The sequence below is a fragment of the Dromiciops gliroides genome, chromosome 1 (genome assembly GCF_019393635.1).
Source record: "Dromiciops gliroides isolate mDroGli1 chromosome 1, mDroGli1.pri, whole genome shotgun sequence".
NCBI classification, from domain to species: Eukaryota; Metazoa; Chordata; class Mammalia; order Microbiotheria; family Microbiotheriidae; genus Dromiciops; species Dromiciops gliroides.
In genome coordinates, this window is record NC_057861.1 from 677,782,980 (window position 1) to 677,807,798 (window position 24,819).

The 24,819-nt window shown below is 51.6% G+C and overlaps 1 protein-coding gene across 4 annotated transcripts in view; it reads left to right on the forward strand.

Annotated features, from left to right (window-relative positions):
• The first annotated feature begins 1,389 nt into the window (after positions 1–1,389).
• The window catches only part of TEX264 (testis expressed 264, ER-phagy receptor), a 42,283-nt gene continuing 18,853 nt past the window's right edge, over positions 1,390–24,819 (forward strand). Inside the window, exons 1-4 of one of the 4 annotated variants that reach the window (XM_043978636.1) lie at positions 1,403–1,537; positions 4,256–4,325; positions 7,813–8,101; positions 20,847–21,068. In XM_043978636.1, coding sequence (XP_043834571.1) covers positions 7,844–8,101; positions 20,847–21,068 — 480 coding nt within the window. In that variant the 5' untranslated portion in view covers positions 1,403–1,537; positions 4,256–4,325; positions 7,813–7,843. Of the gene's footprint in view, positions 1,538–3,500; positions 3,739–4,255; positions 4,326–7,812; positions 8,102–20,846; positions 21,069–24,819 lie in introns of those variants that run through there. The other 3 variants (XM_043978635.1, XM_043978638.1, XM_043978637.1) reach the window with 3 other exon arrangements.

A 24,819-nucleotide genomic window follows, 5' to 3' on the forward strand; every position in this document is an offset into this window, starting at 1 on the left:
GCCTCACACACAAAAAAGTCAATCATTTTTAGGCCAGCCACCTTTGTCATCAGCTGCTGTACCAGATCTAGGGAAGGCTCTACCTCCATTCTGTGAAGTCATAGGTGAGTCTTTTGGATGGCTAATAGTCGACTCCATCCTTCTGTCTTTCAGTCCTGGAAAGAATACAACTTGGCAGAGAAGGGAAGTGAAACTTGACCAACCAACCAGAGAGCAATGGTTTCAGCTACAAAAAGATAGGAAGGGCATTTACAATCCCTCCCTATTCCCTACAAGAAAAGGAAGAGATGGGGGAATTAGCTAAGGGTTAAGTGGTAAGCCTATCTTTGCAGAGAAGGGGGAGCAGAACATTGCCTTGGGTCCAAATACTTGCAGAGAAGCATTTAATAATGAGTTGAATTTGAAGCTCTGAAATATCGCTCCGTCAACAATCACCACCTCTTCCCTTCTCACCCCAACCCCTCACCTTGGTTTCTCAGTCTCTTCCTCTGGTTAGCTGTTGGGTCCCTCCCCATTTCCTTTATTTTCTCCCCTTGCTTTCCCTTTCATTCTTTCTCTGGTTCTTCTTCCTTTCTTCTCTCACTCTTATTTGCCTGCTTGCTGCTAAAACTAGGTAGAGGGTGGGATCCTGGATAGAGGGATGAGGTCTAAGAGTAGGGTATCTACTCCTGGCAGAGAACATTTCACCTCTGAACCAGGTCATTGCCTTTACCCACAGGGCAGTCTAGTAGGGCAGATGGGCACCCATACCAGGCAGTGCTATAATACAAAGGAGGCATACAGAGATTACTAACCAGACTGTGAGATCCCTGGGAGCAGGAGCCCAGTCATTTGGGTCTCCCAGCCCAGGCTATCGCACACAGTAGCTATGAAAGTAGTAAAAGCTGTGCAGAGCCCTATGGGAGTCCAAGACAGGGAAAAGAGCCTTTCCTGTTAGGGGCACAAGGGAGGGTGGCCTTTGAGCCACACCTGGAAGGCCAAGCAACTCAGCAAGCATCACTGGGAGGCAGGGGCAGTGAGGACGTCCTAGGCCCTGGAATGGGGGGAATGGGAGGGGATAACGACTGGGGGGAGGGAACTAGTCTCCCTGGGTCTTTCTTCTCCTCCCCCACGTCCCATTCCCCGGTGGCTCACGGAGGTGCTGGACAGAGGTGGGCACTGGCCTCTCCAGGGCTCCCGGGGTCTGTTGCTAGGGCTCCCCTCCTCCCTCAGCCCTAGAAGCCTGGAGGCCATAACCCCGAACTCACTCGCTAGGCGGGGAGGGGCGGGGCCTTGCTTTGGTTGACGGGGGCCGGGGGGGGGGAAGCTGTTGCCATGGTGACCTTCCCCTGTTCCACCAACCGCCCCTCCTCTCGCCTGGCTTCGAGGCTGTCGGCACCCCCCACCCCCTTCTCCGGGCACCCAGCGCGCTCACGCCGGACCCGGGTACGCGCCCGCCCGCCAGTCCCGGGGGCGCGCACGGCTCTCCGGCTGCCTCTTGCCCCGGGACCTGCCCGCGCCGACCCCCGAGCTACTGCGGGGCCGGGAGGGAGCCGAGGTGAGGCGGGGGCGGGGGCGGGGCGGTGGGAGGGGGCCGGGCCGGGGGTCGGGGTCTTCGGGGCGGGGGCGCTGGGCCGGGCCTTCCTCGTGCAGCGTTGAGTGCGGGGAATCCCGGCTCCTGGCTTCCGAGCCACCACTCTCTCCGGGCCACCCTGAGCAAGCCCCAGGGCCTCAGTTTTCCGCTCTGCAGAATGGGCCGGCCGTGTGGACTCGCAGGGCCCCACCCCCACCCTCCCTGCTCTAACAGCCCTTAAACTGGAGCCGGGAGAAGGGCTAGGAAGGGGAGACCCCACCCCGTCCGCTCTGTCCCCTCCCCCCCAGGGGGCCTGGACATCCCTAGGAAGAGAACAGGCAGCCCCTTTGCCCTTGTTCCATTTTGAGACTTTTGGCAACCAACTAGAAGCCCTGGTCTTTGGGACACGCCCTCTCCCAAGGCCGTGGCCTTGGCTGTGAACTTGACCTCCTGGCCGAGATGTGGCCTGGAAAGAGGTACCCCCCGCCCCGCCCCAGGCGTGGAGGGGGCGGGGCGGAGTGAAGGAGGGGAGCTGGTAACCTTGCGACGATCCCCCTCGGCAGCCCTTGGTCCGTTTCCCCGTGTGCAAAAACATCTTTCACAGCTCGTGGTCGCTTTTAAATTTGTGGGGTCCAGTGGGGCAAGTTTGCATAAGGCAAACTCGGGTTAATGGAATTGAACTGATTCCCTTTTGGCTTTGAGTCTTCTTTTTCCTTTACACATCTCCCTCCCCACCCCCAAACCAGTCTGTAAGCATTTATTACAGCGCCTGCTTTGTGCCCAGCACTGTTCTAAGCTCCGGGGATACTAAGGCAAAAGAACAGCCCCTGCCCTCAGGAGTTCACACTCTAAGAAACCACACCCCAGGGGCAGCTAGGTGGCGCAGTGGACAGAGCACCAGCCCTGGATTCAGGAGGACCTGAGTTCAAATTTGGCCTCAGACACTTGACACTTAATAGCTGTGTGACCCTGGGCAAGTCACTTAACCCCAATTGCCTCACAAAAAAAAAAAAAAAGAAAGAAACCACACCCCAACTCAAGTCTCTCTGGATGCTGACTCTTCACCCCTCTCTCCCCACATCTGCAAAAAACGTAGCGATCTCTTGCAGTTCTCGGGTTGCTTTAACTATTTCTGGGATCCTATATTTGAAAACCCTTTCAACTCCCCCCAAAATGGGGATGTTTTGGTGGGGTGGATTGGGAGTGGGAAGTAGCCTATCCGTATGAGCTGTGTTATATTAACTTTTCAGATTATAAATATGCATCTCCATAGCTCCTCCCAAAGCTATTGGAACTGATTGAAATAATATCTGGGGAGAAAGATAGAGGTAAGAAATAGAAGAGGCATTGAGTTAATAGCTATTAAAATGGGGAGACTGACTCTTCTTGATATGAAACAGCATTTGGCCCAGAAAAAAAAAAAAGGCAAGATTGAGGTTCCTGCTGATATTCACACTAGCGATCCTTCTGCTCCTGAACAAACATTGTGTGCTCTCTGGTCGCTGAAGGCTCTGGGCTGGTGAGGGTGGTTTGACCTAAAGTTTGCAGTGCCCTAACCCCCGCCCACACACACACCTTCCTAACATTCCTGGCGCCTTGATTCTCCTTTCTTTGGAGTTTCTTCTGCTCCCAGTACACTTTTCCTTCCTTTTTTCTTGCCCCTCCTGGTCTCTCACTGGTGAGTCAAGCATCGTCTCTGTTCTTGCAAGAAGCTGGAAAGTCTTTGCCAGGATTCCAGAATCCCAGACTGACCAGGAGTGAGCTCCTCCTTAATGCACGCAAGCATACTTATCCCCTCCCTGGACCTTCAAGGCCCGCCTACCTCCTGTTCACGCAAAGCACATGACAGACACAGAATTACTTCCAACCCAAACCTGGCTCTAAAGTTTTCCATGAGACCTAGTGTCTCTTTAAGAGCTGGGAACGCCCCCTCTGCCTGCTGTTGTCACAGCACACGTGAATCCCGGGGAACCAGGAAGCAGGAGCCGGTTGGAATGAACACATCTGTTTGGGAGGAGTAACCCGTGGTGGCGGCCTACCAGGGGGGAGGAATGGATGGGCTTTCAGCCTGAGTGTAGCCCCAGCTTTATCTGAGCTCGCTGCCTGGGTGATTAACTCTGAGCCTCGGATGTGCAGACCTGGCGTTTTGTCCAGTCTGGGCAGAAGCAGGGCCACTTCCCTCTTTGGTAAGAGCAGGGGGAAAGGACAGCAGAAGAAACCCCTTGATGGGAAGGGGGCATTTGTTCCAAGGTACTGGTGGGGTGATTGAAAGTATCCCAGAAAAAAGGAACATTTTAGCAACTCAAAAGGACAAGTTCGGGGACCCCTTAACACCAGGCACCATTGGGGAAATCCAAAACAAAAAACACTCCTAGGCTGGTGTGGAGTTGAAGGGGTTTGAAATTGTTTTTGCCTACCGGCTCCAGCACAGAGTAGGGTCACGAACCTAGAGCTGGGAAGGGGTTTTATCTTACAGATGAGGACACTCATCTGATATTAATTGATTTATCCAAGGTCACACAGGTAGCAGACATCAGAGGTGGGATTTGAACCCTGCTCTTTGGGCTCCAGAACTGTACCCCATTCCCTTCCTACCACTCCGAAGGCCAAATATAGCTAGGGGAGCCGTCTCTTAGCATGAAAGGCTTAAAAACACAAACGCAGTGGCTTAAACCTGTGCATTATATGTTGTCCTCGTTGCAGTTCTGGAGGTGTGTGTTGGCCCCAGCTGGGTGGCAGAGACCATGAACTATTAGTTTTTCCTGATTTTTCGGTGAGTAAACACAAAGCCACCAAGAATTTTTTTTTTCTTGGTATCCACTTGTCTCTTTTCTGATGTCCCCAGTGACTGGCACACTCTTAGTCGACAGGAAGTGTGAGGCTGCCTTTGAGGTGGGGGGAGGGGAGCCCAGAAGCCTAGAACAAGATTGGGGTAAGAGGAACCAATGACTTCTGGGGGCCTGAAGTGGTGAGGAGCCAATCAGTGATGTCTGTGGGTTAGCCGCCCACGGAAGCCTAGAGAGTGGCCTAAGGGAGGTCCTTGGAGGCTTTAAAATGAGGCTGCTGGGAACTGGGGTCTTTGAAGTTTTGCAAAATGGTTGCCTAGGTTAGAGAGGGGACTTCGTGGAAGCCAGGGCTTGTTGTCAAAACCAAAGGAATAGGCATGGGGCATAAGCAGAGCAGGGGCAGGGGCAGGGACTGAACCGAGGGCCTTAGAAATCAAAGGAAATGAAGATCAAGTGAGAACGTGAATTGGGGAAATGTGATATCGTGAAATTAAAATTGGTGTTCTAGGACCAAATGAGGTCTATATTTTGGCTTTTGTTTTCGGTTGTGCTTGTCACTGCTGCCGGTACCTCTCACCTGCTAGAAAGTACCCTGGATTTGGAGTTGAAAGACTGGGGTTTGACCCACCTGCTACCTTTGGGACCTCGGTTGATCCGCTAAACCTTTAGGCCTCACATCTCCTCATTTCCTAAAAATGAGGCGACTGGGTGGGTGGGTGTCCTAACACCTGCCTCCTAATGCAGAGCAAATGTACTTAGGTGCATTTTATAGATGAGTAAATTGAACCCCAGGATAATGGTGATTCATACAACTTGTAAATTGAACGAGCAGCTCTTACTAGTCCCAACTGGACCTGTGTCTTCCTCAGTCCAGGGCCTGTGTTTTTTTTCAATGCTGCTCTCTTCAGTTATATAGGAAACCTCTAAAATTCTAAAGAAGCAAGACCTTGGTAGCCAAGTTTTCCAAGTGGCTTCAGTTTTACCTCTTTCAGCACCAAATTTTTTAAAAATTTGAACAAATTTAGCTATCTTTTTCTCCCCTGTTTATCCTGGTTATATCTTTTTCTTTAAATCATGAAAGTATATGGGGCAGCTAGGTGGCCCAGTGGATAAAGCATTGGCCCTGGATTCAGGAGGATCTGAGTTCAAATCTAGCCTTATACACTTGACACTTACTAGCTGTGTGACCCTGGGCAAGTCACTTAACCCTCATTGCCCTGCAAAAAAAAAATCATAAAAGTATTTTATTATTTTACAGTTACATGTATAGATAGTTTTCAACATTTGTTTTCATAAAATTTCTAGTTCCAAATTTTTCTCTCTCCATCCCTTCCCTCCTGCCTCCCCAAGACAAAAAATAATCTGATATAGGTTATATATGTACAATCACATTAAACATATGTTTGCATTAGTCATGTTGTGAAAGAAGAATCAGAACACAAGGGAAAAACCTCAAAAAAAAAGGTAGAAATAGTATGGTTCAATATACATCCTGATTCCACAGTTCTTTTTTTTTTTTTAATTAATAAAGTATTTTATTTTTTTCCCCGTTACATGTAAAGATAGTTCTCAACTTTTGTTTATACAAGCTTTCCAATTTCAGACTTTTCTCCTTCCCTCCCCTCCCATCCCCCCTCCCCTACACAGTTCTTTTTTTATGGGTGTGGAGAACATTTTCCATCATGAGTCTTTTGGAATTATCTTGGATCATTGTATTGCTGAGAAGAACCAAGTCTATCACAGTTGATCAACACACAATGTTGTTGATACTGTGTACAATGTTCTCCTGGTTCTACTCATTACACTCAAAATTTAGCTATCTTTCTAAAGCACATTATTTTCATGCTGACCTTCTTAAACCAGTTGGGTCAAATTCATAAAAACAGGGCCACTAAACTGTGCATGAAAATCCCTCCAGGCTATGTATATTGACTTAGAAAACCACATATTAACATTATCTATGTATTTTATGAACATTAATGAATGCTGTATTGATATATAACATATGGTAGATTATCAGTATTTTATGTGGATCTAATGATGAGATAATTAATATTCAATATCTATCATATTTTTATTTATTGTGTCAGTTATTTCCCAGTTGCATTTTAATCAGGTTCAAGGAGGGGAAGGGGGAAGTGTTCTGAGAAGGAAGGCCCTGACATGTTTGATCCCTTTGTCTTAAACTCTGAGTTTCCCAATCAGACTTTAAATTCCTTGGGGGAAGGAAGGTGTAGTTTTATTCATCATTGTATCCCTATAGCTCTGGACCCTGCTTGCACATGATTGGAACCCAATAAATATTAGTGAGACTGTGTTTAATATTTCATCCTAACTTTTAATGATTACTTATGGTCAGTGTGTGTGTGTGTGTGTGTGTGTGTGTGTGTGTGTGTGTGTGTGTGTGTGTGTATTTTTTTTTTCTTTATGCTGTGATCGTGTGACACCTTCTAGGCCTCTTTGGGGTGGCTGAAGCTGCTTGTCCTGAATTTGCTAGCTTAGATTCCTGGGCTTTCCATCCGCTTTTATTGTTGTTTGTTGTTTTCTGCGGCCTCCACTGGCAAACTGTTACTTCTCTCAGTGAGTTTGCTGCAGCCACCCTGATTTCCTGCTTTCTAATTTGTCGTGGGCTCCAAAACCAGATAATGAAGCTCTTTTGAACCATATGTAAAATGAGAGGAAATAGGCTATTGAGCAGACCTTTTATTTTTTCCCCTTTGGCTGCCTTCTTGGTTTGTGGCTATTTTCTAGAATCAAGAGTGCTGGAGAGTTGAGCTACAGAGAAGTAAAGTACTATTCTCATAATTAGAGCTTCAGAGAGATTTTTTTTCCTCTGGGGTTTTGTGTCTCCCAGCATCCTCGTTATTAATAGATATCTGGGTCTTTGTCTGCAGCAGCTCAGAATATTACTGACCAAAGGACTTGGGAAGGTGGATTGGAGTATCACAGACTGTTGCAGCTGAAGGGGTTCTTAGAGATGCTCTGGTCCCACCCTTTATTGAGGGGGTAGCTGAGAGTCAGAGAGATGGGCAGTGGGGGAGGGGAAGCAGTGGCAGAGCCGAGGACCAAACGCCCTGGTCTTCTTTCTGCTGGCCTGCTGGCCTGGCCTGGCCTGGGGAAGGTCACATAGTTGCCCAGATCCGTCTGGATTCCAGCATTGCTTGGGGCAGTACTGTGATCTGGGTTTCGGATGGTGTGATGACACCCTGGCCTTGAGAGCCTCAATAATTGTGATTAAGAAATAAGGAGGCTTGCGTCTCCTGTCACCCTTTGTTGCTACCTTCTAGGTCATCGGGCCAGCTGTAAACATTCCTGGCCCCTCCTCCTGGCTCACAGCTTCTGGTGGAGAGACCCAAGGACCGTGGCTCCCACAGAGTCAGAGAGGCCACTTCTGCTTGGGCTGAAGGCAGGAGTGAAGGGTGCCACCACTCCTCCCCTGGCTCACCTTCCCTTTGGTCCTGTCTTCTCCTACAGCATCCCTCCGGGAGCCGAGGGCCCGGAAGCCATGTCGGAGTTCCTGCTCCTGGGCCTGATCGCGGCCCTGGTGCTCACCCTTCTGCTGACCCTGCTGGGTTTCGCCGTGTACTCTGGGCTGCTGGAAGATGTGGTAGTGAGTGCAGGCTCCCCCCCAATTCGGAACATCACCCTGGCCTACAAGTTCCACGTGGGCCCCTACAAGGAGTCGGGCCGCTTATTCACCGAGAGCTGCAGCATCTCTCCACGCCTTAGTTCTATTGGGGTCTACTACGACAACCCCCACACGGTAAGCAGTGGGCAGGGGGAGGTGCCGGGGTGGGGGACCCTGCCTCTTCCTGGGCCCGGGCACCCCTTCAGGGCCAGCTTGACTCTAAGGTTTGTTGGGTCATGATCTTTCCTCCTTCGCTACCATAGGAAGAGGCCTCCGTCCTGGGTTTGAGATTCTGCTCACCCCCGACTTTGCCTAGGCTAGCAGGCCTTTAGTGGTCAGGCCCTTCTGTCCCCTGGGGCCCCGGCCTCCTCTACAAGCTGGCCCACCCATATTTCTTTTTCCCATCCACCTGCACCCACCCTCCATTGCCCTGGCTCCAGGTACGTGCCCAGTGGGGGATAAGTATTGGACTTTGTCCAGTTTCTGGGTTTTCTCTCTTACTTTTGCCCCCTCTTCCCTCTTCTGGGCTCTGGGGCACAGGTATGAGCTGACGTGGACTGGGATGGAGGCCTCTCCCTACATTTAGGAGTCAGAGCCCTTACCTCCTGCCGGCCCCTACTTCCTTTTACCCCAAAGCATCGTCGTGCTCCTTTCCACAGCCTTTCCCGCGCCCCTCTCCCCTCTCCCCCTGGGCCTCAGGCGGCCCTGTCGAGAGCACCATTGCCTAGGCAGTGGGATGAACCAGGTCGCCCTTGATGCCAAGGATGCTTGACTGGCTGAGCAGCATCGCCGCCCTGGAGCCGGCCAGCGTGCCGGGCTCTCTGGAGGCGTCTGGCTGGCTTGGAGTCCTGGGGAGTGAGTCAGTGCTGTCCAGGGTGGCCTTCGTGGCATGGGGAGGTACGGCCCACAACTCGGCATGCTGGCATCCCAGGGCTTTCCGCCCAGCGGGCAGGGCTCCTCACCGCCCCATCTCTGTCGGCTCTCTCCCCACACCCAGAGTTGGCTCTGAGCCCCAGATTTGGAATTCCCAGTTCAGGTTTCCACCTCTGATGGGTGGGCACGGATTTGGCAGACTTTGGTGGCTCCATCTGTCTGCTCACTAAGTTTTACCTCTTCTGTGCCTGGGCCTGGCTTCCCCGGTGCTCGGGAGATGAGCAGGAAACTCTGACGCTAGGGTCCCCGCCCCTTCCACCCCCACTTCTGGAGAGGAACAGTTGGGCAATCCACCTTACTGACGGCCACCTACTCTGCCTGGCCGCCAGTCATCCAGCACCTGGCCCGGGTCAGGCCCGAGGTGACATCGGCCCCAAATAGAGCCACCTCTGCCAAAGCAGAGGGGGTAGAGGGCAGAGAGCCTGCCTGAGGTTAACCCACTTAGCCTACTGGCCTGACGCTTCCCATCGAGGCACTGAGAAGGGGGCTTGAAGTGCTAGCTGGGGGGGTCCCAGCAAGAACTGAGGTTTCTCTGCTCCCTCAGGGGCAAGGTTATAAACAGACCTGACCACTGAGGCATCCTGGGGGTCTCACAAAGTCTTCTAATACAGCCTTGCCCCTAAAGCCCCCAGGGAAGACGCTGAAAGTCGTGAGGACCCTGAGAAGGGTCCTAGACAGATCCCTGTCACCAGACCTTCCAGGATTCCCTGAGTGGCATGATGCTCTCCTCAGACTTCTACGTGGGGCAGGCCAGGCATGGCATGGGTGCGTGACTCCATTCTTTGGCTTAGGGCAGAGTAGTCAGACTTTTCTTTCTTTCCCTACCCCATCCTTACGTCACCTTGACCTCCCTCCTGTCATCCCCGTCCCCCAAGAGCTTGGGCAGACTTGTGCCCTGCGTCTGGTAGAAGAGAACCTCTGTAAGCCATCTCTGGGCTGGGGTCGCTTTTATTGGCCTCTCCCCTTTCCCGGTCTCCCCCAGCAACAACAAAAAATCCCACTGGCCATGTTTTTGTTTGAGGCATAGGTAGTTTTCAGTGATGTCGGGAGGCACCCGTATCCTTATTCTGGGCCAGCGCTGGTTCACGGCTGCTCCGCTGTGCCCAGTGACACCTGGTCCCTACCCACTGAGGGAGCTGAGCGTTACCCCTGGAGGTGACCTCAGCGCCCTGGACACTTCTCTTGAGGATACCTGGGGCTTCAGTGAGCATCCAGAGCTTATAAGGAAGCTGACCTCTGGATATTCCAAAGCCATTCATGCCCCTGTCTCTCTTACACCACTCGGAGAGGGGGTAGTATCCTTCCTGCTTCCTCCATGAGGATCCCGGGGCTTAGAAATGGGGAATGACTTGACTGTGGCTACCCAGGGATTGAATGTGGAATTGGAATTGGGGTGCCTCGGGCCCCAGCCTTCCTTCCACTGCCTCTCGATGAAGGTAATCACAACTACGGAGAAAAGGAGGAAGGCATCTCTGTGCTTAGGCCAGCCCCTGTTCAGTTAACAGGAATGGTGTCCCAGAGACGACAGGAAGCCCCCCACCTCCCAGGCCCCTCTGATCCCTCTGGGTCACAGCAGGGACTTTCCAGCCTAGAGACCCTCCTCAGAGGAGTGAATCATGGAAGGAAACGCTTGATTGTAGTTTTAGAAGTCAGTGAAAATAAAGGTATACATTTTGTTCCTACTGAAGGCCTAGGTTCTCCTGAGATCTATCTAGGCTGTCTGTGGACCCCAGGTTAAGAACCCCTGATCTGGACCCTTACAGAGCCCATTCTTCTTGTTCAGGCCTGTGTGTGTGTGTGTGTGTGTGTGTGTGTGTGTGTGTGTGTGTGTGTGTCTCTCCCTCTCTCTCTCTCTCTCTCTCTCTGTCACTCTCTTGTCTCTTTCTGTCTCTATCTCTCCCTCTCTCTGTCTCTCTCTCCCTCTCTCTCTGTCTCTCTCTGTCACTCTCTTATCTCTTTCTGTGTCTCTCTCTCTTATCCCTCCCTCTCTCTGTCTCTCTCTCTGTCACTCTCTTGTCTGTCTGTCACTCTCTTGTCTCTGTCTATCTCTGTTTCTCTCTCCCTCTCTCTGTCTCTCCCTCTCTCCCTCTCTGTCTCTGTCTCTCTCTCTGTCACTCTCTTGTCTCTCTGTCTCTGTCTCTCTCTCCCTCTCTCTGTCTCTCTCTCATCTCTCTCCCTCCTTCCTCAGTGCTGAGGCTATCTCAGCAGAGACGAGGTTAGCCTGGGATTAGGTTGGTTGGGAGTTGGTAGGTGGCTCAGTAGGTAGCCAGACTGGGTGTCTTGCCGTAGTCCTTGAGGACCTGATCAATGCCTCCATTGCAGAATGGAGGAGGGCTTGCAGAGAGGACGCCCAACGGCCTGGACTCTGTGCCCTTCTGTGTTTGAATCCAGGTCCGTGGCCTGGAAGCCAAGGCCTCAGTGAGGGTATCAGGCCAAGCTGCTCCCCCTTCTCAGGTTCCCACAGACTCTGCCTACCTCTTCCCTCTCCCTCCCACTTACAAGTGGCCCAGGAAGGCAGACGCACCCAGCCCTTTTATGTGGCACTCGGAGGAGGCCTTGGGGCCTGGGGGCAAGGGGGAAACTGAGGCCCAGAGTGGCTGTGGTGACTCCTGAACGGGAGTGGGATGTGGCAGGTCCTGTGCCCTCTCATTCTTAGAAGAAAGGAAAGCTTGATTTGTCTGTGGGTGGGAGAACTTGTCCTCAGTCACATTTTGCTGGGTGAGACCGGATCTGGCTTGGCCATGTGTGAGATGGGGACTCTCGGAGTCACCTTGCCCTCCACTCTCTCTCCCCTGCCCCATCCTCCATAGCTTTTCCTGATGGGCTACCCCAGGCTGCCCCTGAGGGCACAAGGGAGTCTGGGAGGAGTGATGGCTTTGGCCTCTTTCCCCGAGCCCTCAGGCTTTGTGGTTGGCCAGCCAAGGCCTCTTCTAAATGACTTCAGAGTATGGGGGAGCAGGGGGGGGCCTTACTGGAAAAGCTGAGGAGGAACAAGCTAGAACCAGTCGAAAACTAGGTGCTACCCATCCCAACAGGGAAGGGAACATACATTTATTAAGTGCCTACTATTTGCCAGACATGGTGCTGAGTACTTTATGAATAATATTTCATTCTATCCTCACAGCCACCTTTTGAGGGGGGTACAATTATGATCTCCATTTTGCAGGTGAGGAAACTGAGGCAGGCAACATTTCAATGACACGCCCAGGGTTTTGCACCTAATAAGTGTCTGAGGCTAGATCCCAAGTAGCTGCCTAACAAAACAACAATATGGAGCCCCAAAAACCCTGGCCTCGGGCACTACCTGCAGAAGGGCTGTGAGGAGAACACAGTGGGACCCAAGGCTCTGGACTCCTCGGGCTTAGTCACAAACGAGTCTGCCTGGCCTCAGACCAGGACAGCATTCTTTCCACCCCCTTCCTTCCCTTTATCCCACACACCTGTCTCCACCCACCCCCTCCATTCCATTCCCTTAACCCTGAGCCAAAGGGGGGGGGCGACCCCCGTGGCTGCTGACTGCCAACTGGGACTAGTGCAGTCTTCTTGGGGAGGAGGAGACCCGCCGAATCGAGGCAGGTAGGGGCTGGTGAGGCCCCAGCTCAGCTTACCTGAGCTCCCAAGCCAGAGGCGGGGTTTGGCCCCATCATAGCCCTGTTTACGTGCCTGCCACCTGGGCCCTGGGCCCTGGCCCCAGTTTGAGCCGCCCCACCAGCTTCCTGCTTGGGCTGGCTTCCTCCTATCCTTCGTCTGTGGAGTCTCACCTTGAAGGGCCCCTCCTACCCCACCCCCCATCCTGGCAGCAGATCAGATGCTGCCCTCCTCTGGGCTCCAGTTGGATAATTTCCTTAAGCAAGCTGAATGACCTCTCTGGGCCTCTTTTCCCACTAATGTAATAAGGACCCCTCCCCAAGCAGGGTTATAGAGGCTTTTAGATCCACAGAAGAAGGAGCATGCATGCCCTTCTGTTAATTAAGGATCTGGTCTGCCTCTGTCTATGCCCATTTTCCTTCCTGAAAATGAAAGACAGTGGCTCTTGGGGACCTGAGTAGGTGAGCTGGTGTTTCATAGGCTCAGGGCCCTGCCCCACCCCTTCCTTAACCTTGGGGGGGGGGCAGGTAGCCTCTTCTCTTATTTCTCTTATTTCTGCTAAGAGCATCCCCAGTGATCCTTCCAGTGTATGGAATTTGGGGGGAGGGGAGGAAATTTTTTCCATAGCAAATAGCTTTGTGTTCTTTGGAACAAAGGAACACTAAGAATTCACAGTCTAGTGTTTTCACATTTACAAATCAGTGGAGGGCAGCTAGGTGGTTCAGTGGATAGAGCACTGGCCCTGAATTCAGGAGGACCTGAGTTCAAATCTGGCCTCAGACACTTAACACTTACTAGCTGTGTGACCCTGGGCAAGTCACTTAACCCCAATTGCCTCACTAAAAAAAAAAACAAAAAAACAAAGAACAACAAATCAGTGGAAGTAGGTACTCCAGGTATTATTGTGACTGTCTTATGTAGAGTAGGCACAAAATGTTGTCAAATTAAGTCGTATTTAAAATTTAGGCTCAGAGCGGGTGAAATGTGACTCTGGGGCAGAGCTGGAATATGAACCAAGGTCTTCTTTTTTTTTTGGCGGGGCTGTGGGGGTTAAGTGACTTGCCCAGGGTCACACAGCTAGTAAGTGTCAAGTGTCTGAGGCTGGATTTGAACTCAGGCACTCCTGAATCCAGGGCCAGTGCTTTATCCACTGTGCTACCTAGCTGTTCCCCTAAGGTCTTCTTGACTCCAAATTCTGTCACCCTTCCGCTAGGCATCACTGCCACATAGGTGGCAGAGACTGGCGACTGATCTTTTGGCTGCTCTCATGCTCTGCTGGGCCTCGCTCACCGGCTCTGCCTGCAGTGTGGGCCCTGTACTCAGGTCATGGAATACCTAGCACCTGGCCCACACCCCAGGCAACATGATCACCTTGGACCGATGGTACTTTTCCCAATGACTTGTGAAGCCATTTCCTATTGAGTACTGCCCCTGAGCATGGTACCCTGACAGAGGAGATGCTTCATAACTGTTCATTGAATTGTGGACCTGGGGCAGCTAGGTGGCTCAGTGGATAGAGCACCGACTCTGGAGTCAGGAGTACCTGAGTTCAAATCCGGCCTCAGACACTTAACACTTACTAGCTGTGTGACCCTGGGCAAGTCACTTAACCCCAATTGCCTCACTAAAAAAAAAAAAAGAGAGAATTGTGGGCCTGGGCTATAGCCATAGCCTGATGGAGGGGATCTCCCTCTGTAAGAGTGCCCCCCCCATTCCAGCCTGTTGTCCTCCCAGCTGTCAGACCTTTTTTTAAAAAAAAAATTGGGGGGGGGGGCGGGGCAATGAGGGTTAAGTGACTTGCCCAGGGTCATACAGCTACTAAGTGTCAAGTGTCTGAGGCCTGAATCCAGGGACGGTGCTCTATCCACTACGCCATCCAGCTGCCCCCCAGACCTTAAAAGCACAGGTGTCCCCATCACTCCCTATTGGACAGACTCTGGTGTCTTCCTGTCACCTCGAGTGTCACTGGGGAAATAGCTGTGTGTGGGGGGGATCCTTAGGTATTCCTCTGTAAAGAATCATAACTCTCACAAACAGTCCAATTAGAATTAAATGGTCTTTTACTTGGGCGCTAGAGAAAGTGACCGAGAGGGAAGTCAAAGACTTTGCCTCAAGGGGAGTGTTTGGCTTAGAGACATCTTTCTCCAAGAACCTAAGGGAGGCCAAAGCTTTTATAGAGGAAGGATGGCACGTGACCACCTGACAATGGAAAGTTCCCTTTGTTGTGGGGGGGGTGGGGAAAGATTCCTGAGAGGGATGTTTCTTTTGGAATGATAGTCGGACCTCTGGAGTTATCTCTGCCTCCTAGCTCCGGTAGTAACCACGCCCAACTGACTTTCCTGCTATAGAATTCAATCTCCCCCTCCTTCGTAAGTGTGCCCCTCCTGATATCTAGTGGGCCAGTTTCAATTTAGTAGTCCCTTAATTCCTTGATAAGTCCCAAGCCCCATGTCTTTGAGGATCAAATCTACTCCTTCCTACCTGGCCAGTCCCTGATGCCCTGGGACCCCCCCTACCTTTCCTCCCACTGTGTGACTCAGTGCCACTGGCCTCCTGGCTATTCCTTGGCTCCCCATCTCCTGACTGTTTCCTTAAGCCCGGAATCCTCTGTCTCTTCATCTCCCCCTCCAGGCCTCCTTCAAATCTTAGCTGAAAACCCTTCTGCAAGAAGCCCTTCCTGTTCCTTAATATTAGTGCCTTTCCTCTGAGACCACCCCCAGTTTATCTAGTGTACACCAGGGTAGCGAGCAGGTGAAGCGGATAGGCTAGAGCGCCACTGGCCCTGCAGTCAGGAAGACTCCTCTTCCTGGGTTCAAATCCAGCCTCAGACACTTAGTAGCTGTGTAACCGTGGGGAGCTGGAGAAGGACCTGGCAAACAGCTCCAGTATCTTTGCTGAGAAAACCCCAAATGGGGTCCCAAAGAGTCGGACAGAACTGAGCGACAGCAGACAACAAGGTCTTGTTCGGATAGAGTTCTTGGCGTGTTGTCTCTCCCATTACACCTTAAGCTCCCTGAGGGCAGAGACCGCTTTTTGCCTTTCTTTCCATCCCCAGCACTTAGCACAGTGCCCGGCACATAGTAGGTACTTTATACATGCTTACTGACGGCTCTCTCATCCAGAGGTCTGGCCTGGGCAGCCTCTGCCTGCTTTTTGTGGGATCTTCCTGGGACTCAGCTCCAATTATAGTAGGGAGAGAAGAGAAGTGGGTGAGGAGATTCCCCTCCGGGAGCTGGTTAGCTGCTGAATAAACAAGGTCAGGTCCGATGTGCTAGGGCCTGAAGCCTGCCTGTTGAGGTCGGGCTGAGCTCTTTGGGATTGCCAGTCCTCTTGGATCTTGGCTCACCCGAGTTCACCCCTTGTTGACAAAACCAAGAGGGCACCGGTCCTTCCCTGGGCAGAAGCCTTGTTTTTTGGCAAATTAACTCTCTTAACCAACAAACTGTTCTTGTGGGAAGGGCCTTGAAGTCGTTATCCTCTAGGGTGGAAGGAGACAGTAGTTTAGAGGTCAATGGACGTGGGGCCCTTGGAGAAACCTTCCTTGTTTTCCTTTATCAAGGAGACCTAAATCCACACCTTCCTGATAGTCCTTTCCATGAATCAGTGAATGAATGAAAAGAAGAAAGAAAAATCATTTATTAAGTACCTCCCATGTGTTAGCCCCGGGATCCCACATTCCTCTTGGAGAGGCTTTCCTCCCCAAAAGGTCAGCAGAAAGTTTTATCAGCATCTGCAGATGGGCAGTTGCTTGGTGACTAGGTACTTCAAAGAACAGAACTAGGTAGTAGTATCATGGGGAAAGAGGCGTGGGGCAGTCTTTAGGTATTCCTCTGTAAAGAATCTCTCTCTCTCTCTCTCTCTCTCTCTCTCTCTCTCTCTCTCTCTCTCACAGTCCAATTAGAATTAAAATAGTCTTTTATTTGGGCGCTAGAGAAAGTGGCTGAGAGGGAAGTCAAGAGGAGGAGATGGAGGGGGCAGCTAGGTGGCGCAGTGGGTAAAGCACTGGCCCTGGATTCAGGAGGACCTGAGTTCAAATCTGGTCTCAGACGCTTGACACTTAACTAGCTGTGTGACCCTGGGCAAGTCACTTAACCCTCATTGCCCTGAAAAAAAAAAAAAAGAGGAGGAGTTGGCTTAGAGACATCTTTCTCCTCAGGAACAGAAGAAAGGCCAAAGCTTTTAAAGAAATTCTTTTTGGGGGCGGGGTGGGGAAAGATTCCTGAGAGTCAGGGAATTTTTTTTGGAATGATAGTCCTGACCTCTGGAATTATCTCTGTCTCCTAGCTCAGGTAGTAACCATACCTGACTGACTTTCCTGCTATAGAATTTTCTCTCCCCTTGCTTCTTAGGTTCATATCTAGTTGGCCAGTTTAAACTTTAATAGTCCCTTGACTCCTTGATATGTCTGTCCTGTCCTAAGCCCCATGTCAATAGTAACACATTTATATGGGTTTTTTTTTTATGAGGCTTGAAGGCAAATGAGAAAAAAGAGCTTTTCAGGGGAGCCTGCTCAGCCCCCTTCCTAATTTTGGAGGTAGAGTTGTTTTTTTGTTTTGTTTTGGTTTTTGCAGGGCAATGGGGGTTAAGTGACTTGCCCAGGGTCACATAGCTGGTAAGTGTCAAGTGTCTGAGGTCGGATTTGAACTCAGGTCCTCCTGAATCCAGGGCCAGTGCTTTATCCACTGCGCCACCTAGCTGCCCCATTTTGGAGGTAGAGTAGGAACAGGTTGTCCTGGGTGAGGGGCGGCGAGGGAAGCGAGTAAACCACAAGCAGGTCTATTCTCCTTAGAGGTGTTTCCTTATAGTTAATCTCAGACTGTCTTGGTGGGGTCAGAGATCTATTTCATCTGAGAATCTATCAATGGAACCTGAGAGGAGTTTGGAGATGGACACAGCAGAGCCCAGCAGGCTTCGTTTCTGTGGATGCCCCCCCCCTTCCCGGGTTAGGATTTCTGGGGAGATGTCTCCCCAAAACTCATGACACACAGGATTTGTGCATTTCCTCCACAATACCAACTCAAGGGCAAAGCCAGTCTCTGCCTCCCAGGAGTTTATTTACATTTTAATGAAGAACAGTGGCCAGGAAGGGGCACTTTGGTCCAGAAAATTCTTGGGAAGACAAGTGGGTGCACAGAGGGAGTGGATCTTCACCCCATCCTGGGACAGAGGCAGAGTTGGTTTGGTCTCTGTTCACAGGGCTTTCTTCTAATTCTAGCAGGAATTCCGGCAATTGCCTTTGGGTGCTGCCTTCCCCAAACTTGAGGTCCTCAAGCCCCGAATGCCCTTTCTTTGGAAGGAAGAAGCCTATTCTAACTTGGCTGAGAAGCTTGGTAGGCTGGATCAACATCGGTCTTTGCCTCTGCCCCGTGGGGCAGTCTTTTTCCTTGGCCTGCCTTCTGGTTTGCCTCTGGCCTGGTGAGGGGAGAAGGGCTGTCCATCTGTTGAGACTTAACGCCCCCGGGCCACCTTGGACACGGACTCTGGCAGTGGTTGGGGGTGGGGTGGAGGGACAGGGAAGCTCGCCACTGGAGAAAACCAGCTGATCTCTTGTCTTGGTGCCAAAGTAAAGTCAGAAGCAGGAGCAGAAAGGGCTGATACCTGCTACTGCCTTCTAGGGCCTCAGAGGCCCTGACTGACTTGTATTGTTTGAGCTGCTTTTGACTTCTTTGTATTTGCTGGAGGGAGTGTTCCTGGAGGCCACAACTAGGGAGGGCCTGCTCCGGGCTGTCTAGGCGCTCAACCATTCCTGGATGACCCACTTGCCCAGTGGAGAAACAAATCGGAGGGTGACCAATCTCCCTTGTTATGTCCCTCGTGTGACCTCTTCTGAGAAACTGAGGTGCCAGAAAGGATGGGTTTGGCCTGTCTTGCAGACTTCGAGGAAGCCAGGAGCCCCGCTTTCACGCTGGCCCCCCACCCCTCCCCACCCCAGCACTAGCTCCTGCCAAGGATAGGGTTTGTCCCAAGGCTTCCTGGGAGTTCTTCCCCATTCTGTCTAGGGCAGCGCTTAGCCTAGTGCCTGCCACATAGCAATTCATTAATAAATGCTCGATTAATAGATGAAGGAGTAGCTTGGGGAGAGCGTGGGAGGGGAGAGGATCCTCTCCAAGAGGACTTGGAAAAAGGAGTCAGGGTAGTCATTTGGTTGATTTGAGCACTGAGCAGGCAGGGCTCAATGCATCCGAATGGAGGAATTTGTTCTGGGTCTCTGAAGCCAAGAGGTCTGTGCCAGGTCAGCAAAAAGATTTGTGTGTGTCCAGGGGAGGGGAGAAGGTGGGAGGTCTCATGTTTGGCTTTGAAGGAACAGCTGCTCCCCCTAGTGGCATCAGTTCTGACTGCAGGGCCCTCTGTGGCCAACTGACCAAGAGCATCCTTCAGAGAAGGGGAAATGGTGAGGCTTTCAGGGTAGGGCACCCCAGGACCAGAGCTGATGCCTCCCAGCTAGCTGAGAAGGGTCAAGGTTGCTCTGTGCTACCCGTAGGCCTCGGGGAGGCCCGTGGCTCCAGAAATGGAGGAGCAGGTGGGTACTATGGAAGAAGAGATGGCAGACTTTGGGAAGAGACCAGCCATCAGGGGCAAAGTCTGGGCCAGTTGGAGCTGAGACCAAGGTTAGGGGAGATGTGGTGGTGGAAGAGGGCAGTGTAGGGCCTAGGCAGTTCCGTTATGGGGCGTCCAGGAGAAGACACCCTTTAAGTTATAGAAAAACCAGGGCTCTGCAGGATGGAAGCAGTGAGCTCCCTGGCCCGCCCTGGAGAGTTACGTCTGAGCTCACCAACAAAGAAGGACAGGGTTGGGAGGGGGCTAAGAAGGATTGAAGATGTTCTGTCTCATGGGGGGGTCCTGGAGTGGAAGCGAGGCGACTTGTTAGGAAGGAAGTCCCTTCAAGCTTGGAGATTTTGTGAAGTGGGTGCCTGGGATCCCCAGAGCCGGGACCAGAAGACTAGAAAAATAGGCCTCTTGGCGCTGGCCCCCAGATGATCTGGGTGAAGCTGGGCGTGGGCACCAGGTGGCAGAAGGTGAATCAGAGGAGACCAGTGGGGAGAGAGGATGCTCTCAGCTTTGTCCAGGAAGAGGAGACGAAACCTGGATTGGCAGTTAGAAAGGACAGTGGAGCTGAGTCACGCCATCCGCATGCTCCTTGAAGTGGAGAGGAAGGATTGGGAAGGGAGGCTGAAGTTGGGGATACCAGAGAAGAAGAAACGAGGGGGTCCTGGAGACCCCAACATGAAGGGCTGGCGGTGGCTTGGACAGCATGCTCCTGGGGAATACTTTCTGGGGGCTGGAGGAAGACCAGAGTTTTCTGGGTTCTCAGACATTAATCTGGTAACCCTTGATCTGAACAGATGGCTTTGTTTTGAGAGCCATACCGCCCACCTGCATCAGGGTGATGGAGTCTGGCGTTGTCTCCTGCCTGGTGCTACCTGCCTCCCTTGCTTTCTTCCAGGAGCCAATCCTGTCTCCAGAGAGTCCTCCTCAATTTCTCCTTCTCCTATAGGGCTCAGAGAAATGAGCCACTGGCTGCATATGAAGTAGATGGGGGGCAGGGGGCAGGGGTGTACTGTGAATCTTGGGGCTGTTGGCTCAAGCTTCGTACCCCTTCTGCAGGCCTGCCTGTCGCCTTGTGGTGGCAGCAAAGCGACATCACACCGGGACTGTTGTCAGAGAGGTGGTTTCCAAGACATCCTCCCCTCCCTGTCATCCTTTCTTTGTGCCATCTCTGATTTGACTCTCCGGGTTTTGTGCCCCCACATAATACTAGGCCGGGATGGTGTCCAGGTTGGGGAAGTAGTTGTCTCTTTGCTGATGCTGGGAAATCAGGATAGTTTCATCATCTGTAAATTGGGGTTAGAGGCAGCCAGATGGCACAGTCGATAGATAGAGCCCTGGACCTGGAGTCAGGAAGACCTGAGTTCAGATCTGACCTCACGCACTTCTTAGCTGTGTGACCCTGGACGAGGCACTAAACCTCTCTCTGCCTCAGTTTGCTCGTCTGTAAAAAGTGGAATAATAATAGCAGCTTCCTCCTTCAAGTTGTTGTGAGGATCAAATGAGCTGTTTGTGAAGCACCTAGCACAAACACAGAGGTGCTTAATAAATGCATGTTTCCTTCTTTCCTGGTAACAGTCTCACTGGGCTGTGAGGCTCTAATGAAAGATCATGTATAAAGCACTTTGCTGACTTAAGGCACAATATAAATGTCAGCCACTATTGTTGTCATTACCGTGGCCTGTTTGAGTCTGTGGTTCTGTTTATCTCTTCGTTGGTTACCTTGGCCTTCCTGTCTGTGACTTGAATGCCCTGCTCCACTTCCCTGGAAGTGCCAGCCCTGATGCCTTTCTTGTCTTCTGCCTCTCCATAGGTTCCTCCGGAGAAGTGCCGCTACGCTGTGGGCAGCATCCTGAGTGAGGGTGAAGAGTCACCATCCCCTGAGCTCATCCGCCTTTACCAGAAGTTTGGCTTCAAGATCTTCTCCTTCCCGGCCCCCAGCCATGTGGTGACCGCCGTCTTCCCCTATACCACAGCACTGTCTATCCATCTGGCTGTCCACAGGGTCCATCCTGCTCTGGACACCTACATCAAGGTGAGTCTGAAGCCTGAGCTCAGCCTTCATGTCTCTCTCTATTGAGAGGCTTGATGCTTTCAGCACAAAGTGGTATGCCTGGGGTAAGTTTGAGGGGACAGGGGCACTATATAGAAAACTTAGATGAGGAGAATTATCCCTTCTGCCCTTTCCTCTTAGCTGCTGACAGATTATAGTGCTGGCATCCTGGAGCTGGGGCAGCTAGATGGTACAGTGGATAGCACACCAGGCCTCATCTTTGTGAGTTCAAATCCAGCCTCAGACACTTCCTAGCTGTGTGACTCTGGACAAGTCACTTTACCCTGTTTGCCTCAGTTTCTCATTTGAAAAGTGAGCTGGAGAAGGAAATGGCAAACTATTCCAGTATCTTTGCCAAGAAAACTCCAAATGGGTCACAGTCAGACACAGCTGAAATGACTGAACAGTACAACCTGGGGGTGGGGGTTGGTAGTGCTGAATGAACCCCATAGGGTTGGAACCTCAAGAGCTGCCCAATCCCCCAGCCCCACTGGAAGACTAAGCATCAGCTAAGGCAGTAGTGTCATCTCCCTGGTTTCTAGGCATCCAGCATTTATTGGGGCCCCCTTTGGCACCCAAGGATCCTGTCTCCCCCCTGGTCCCCAGACCATTTTCCTCTCACAAACAAGCAGATACATCCGAGGTTAAAGAGAGTGCTGGACCAGAGTGGGTTATCCTCACCAAGAGGGCGGCCTTTAGAGTTCTTTCCTCCTCTCCCTCCAATCCAGCCAAAAGTCCGTATCTGTGTGGGGGGCCAGCCCCCGAACCTGGGAAGCTCAGGCCACTGGGAAGTCAGCAATGAGGGCAGGCATGGGCATAGGCAGCTCTGCACCCTCTCTTTTTGTGACCCAGGTGACATGATTCCTGGGGTTAGCTGAGAAGGAACTCTGAGCAAGAACCCAAATGATCTCTAGGTCTCTGGTCCCTGGGGGAGGCCAGAGCTGGACCAGCCTAGAGCTAATAAGAGTCCAGGCTCTGGGGGCAGCTGGGTGGCACAGCACCGGCCCTGGATTCAGGAGGACCTGAGTTCAAATCTGGCCTCAGACACTTGACACTTAGTAGTTGTGTGACCCTGGGAAAGTCACTTAAACCTCATTGCCCCCACAAAAAAAAAAGTCCAGGCTCTGCTGAGGGAAGGTCATTGTAGCCATTGAGGGTAGCGCTAGGGACAGAGTGTGAGTGGATGATGGAGTAGGGGGGAGGCTGTTAGCTAGATAGGCCAGGGTTTCTCCTACCTGGCAGGTGTTTGAAACATTATTTTTACATGCACTTATTATTTCTCCCTCTCAGTGCCCCTCCCCATGGGACAATTCAAACCAAAACAAACCAGAAAATAAAACCCTCATAACAATTATGCAAAGTCCAGGAAAACAAATTCTGACTTTGGCCATCTCCCCAGACTCTGAATTTTAAAATCCATCCTTTCTGGCAGGAGGAAGGGGGTGCATTTCATCAGTGGTTCTAGAATCTTTGGAAGTTGTTTTTCTCTCTATTATGGTCATTGCAGAAATTGCTTTGCTTTCTTTCCTCTGCATCAGTTCATAGAAAAGACTGAAATGGCTTGTTTTGTCATGTCTTATGACACAATAATATATTCCAACAGTCAATAGTATTTATTAGGTGCTGAGTATTGAGGATACTAATGGGGGGAAAGGGCAGGGAGGAGAAGGTACTTGGCCAGGCTTGGGGAAGAGTACAGCCAGTTGAGAAATGAGGAAATAGAGCTGGGATTGTCCTTTAAATGGAGGTTTGGAGTTGACAGCCTCACCCTCCAATCAGTGGGGATGAGTTGAAGCCCCAAGGCTGATGAGATTTTATAGGATGAAGAGGTTATCCCAAGAATGAGCTTCCTGGGGCCTGGCGGGGAAGTCAGAGGTGTCCCACAAGACTATTCTATTACATTCATCCACCAGTCTTTGTTTAGCTATTCTCCGATAGATGGACGTCACCTTAATTTTCAGTTTGGGGTTGTTACTGGAGTATAGGTCCCTTTCCTCTTATCTCTGTGGAGCATAGGCCTTTATTGTTTCAGTCGTGTGCAAGTCTTTGTGACCCCATCTGGGGTTTTCTTGGCAAAGATACTGGAGTGGTTTGCCATTTTCTTCTCCAGCTCATTTTATTAGATATGGAAACAGAGGCAAACAGGGTTAAGTGACTTGCCCAGGGTCACACAGCTAGTAAGTGTCTGAGGCTGGGTTTGAACCCAGGAAGATGAGTCTTCCCCTCGATCTCCTGCACCACCTCCCTGTCCATAATATAGGGCCTAGGAGTGGAATAGCTGGGTCAGAGGCTATGGGGCATAGTTCCGAAGTTCTTTCCAGAATGACTGGAGGCAGCTAGGTGGTGCAATGGATAAAGCACTGGCTCTGGATTCAGGAGGACCTGAGTTCAAATCTGGCCTCAGACACGACACTTACTAGCTGTGTGACCTTGGGCAAGTCACTTAACCCTCATTACCCTGCCAAAAAAAAGAAACAAACAAATAGAATGACTGGACCACCTATTAGTTTCCCCAGCAATGTAGGGATACTCCTGTTTTCCCCAAACCCCTCCAACATTGATTGTCATCTTCCTCTTCTATTTTCTTGAAGCCTCAGAGTTGAGCATCAGTCATTTTAACAGAAGGCAGTGTGAAACACCTTCCAGAATGGGCTGGGGAAGAAGGTGGCCGTTAGTGTGAGGACCCAGAGCAGCCTGCTGGTCCTGGGGGGTGCCAGCCTTCTGAGAGAGGGCCTTGAATAGCCTTAGCCATCAGTATCATGATTTGCTAGCAGCCAGGACGGGGAGTGATGGATGGCAGATAGACGGTAGCAGCCTGGGGTCCAGAAAGAGCTGGCTTGAAGGGGTGGGCCTGAAATCCAAGGTCCTGGAGTGTTTTTGTTCCTGCTGGAGGCAGGGCTGTGGGAATCCACAGAGATAGACCCAGAAGGGGCCACTTGGTTCCCATCCCTGTCCCCCTCCCTCCCTCCTGTAGAAACAGGGAGAGCAGAGCACTAATGAGGCTCTGCGCACTTTGCAGCCCCTGATGTTGTGTGCGCCTCACCTATCCTCGTATGTGCTCCCCGCTGGGCCTCCAGCTCCATCCCTGCCTTCTGGATCTAAGGCTGCCGGTGCTGATGAGCTTGCAGTGGGTTGCCAGCCACTGCCAGTTTTCCATTTCAAAAGCGAGTAACCGTCTACGGGAGCCCTGTTAGGCTGAGGAAAGGGAGGAGAGGAAAGAACACTGAGGAGGAAGTGGGGGGACAGTCCTGGCAGCCGACACTGTGCCTCGGAAGAGTCTTTGGGCCCTGGAAACTTCGCCCCCCCCCCCGCCCCGGGGCTGGCCACCCCTGGCAGGATCCCCTGAGGACATGCTTCTTTAGCAGTCTTAGGAGCCCAGTGGCAGCCAGGATGGCCCGGCCACTTCACAGTTTCTGGGTTACATGCTGCCAGGGAGGCCTCACTCTCCAGCCTTCTTCCTTCCTTGGCTGCCCAGGAAGCTGGGGCCCCTGCTGGGTCTTCAGGCTGTGTGGATGCTAGGCCTCCTTTCTTGTAAGCCTCCGAGGACTTGAGGGATGAAGTACCTTGTCTGCCAGGTGGGGAAAGACATCAAAGACAGAAGTCATCCTGCTCCTGGTGGGGAAGGAGCATCGTGTGAGAAAATAATTATTAATGGGTTTCTAGGAGAAACCCAGACATTAGTTTTAGCTGCTCTCTCCCCCTCACCAGAAACCAACCTGGGATGAGCCTTCAG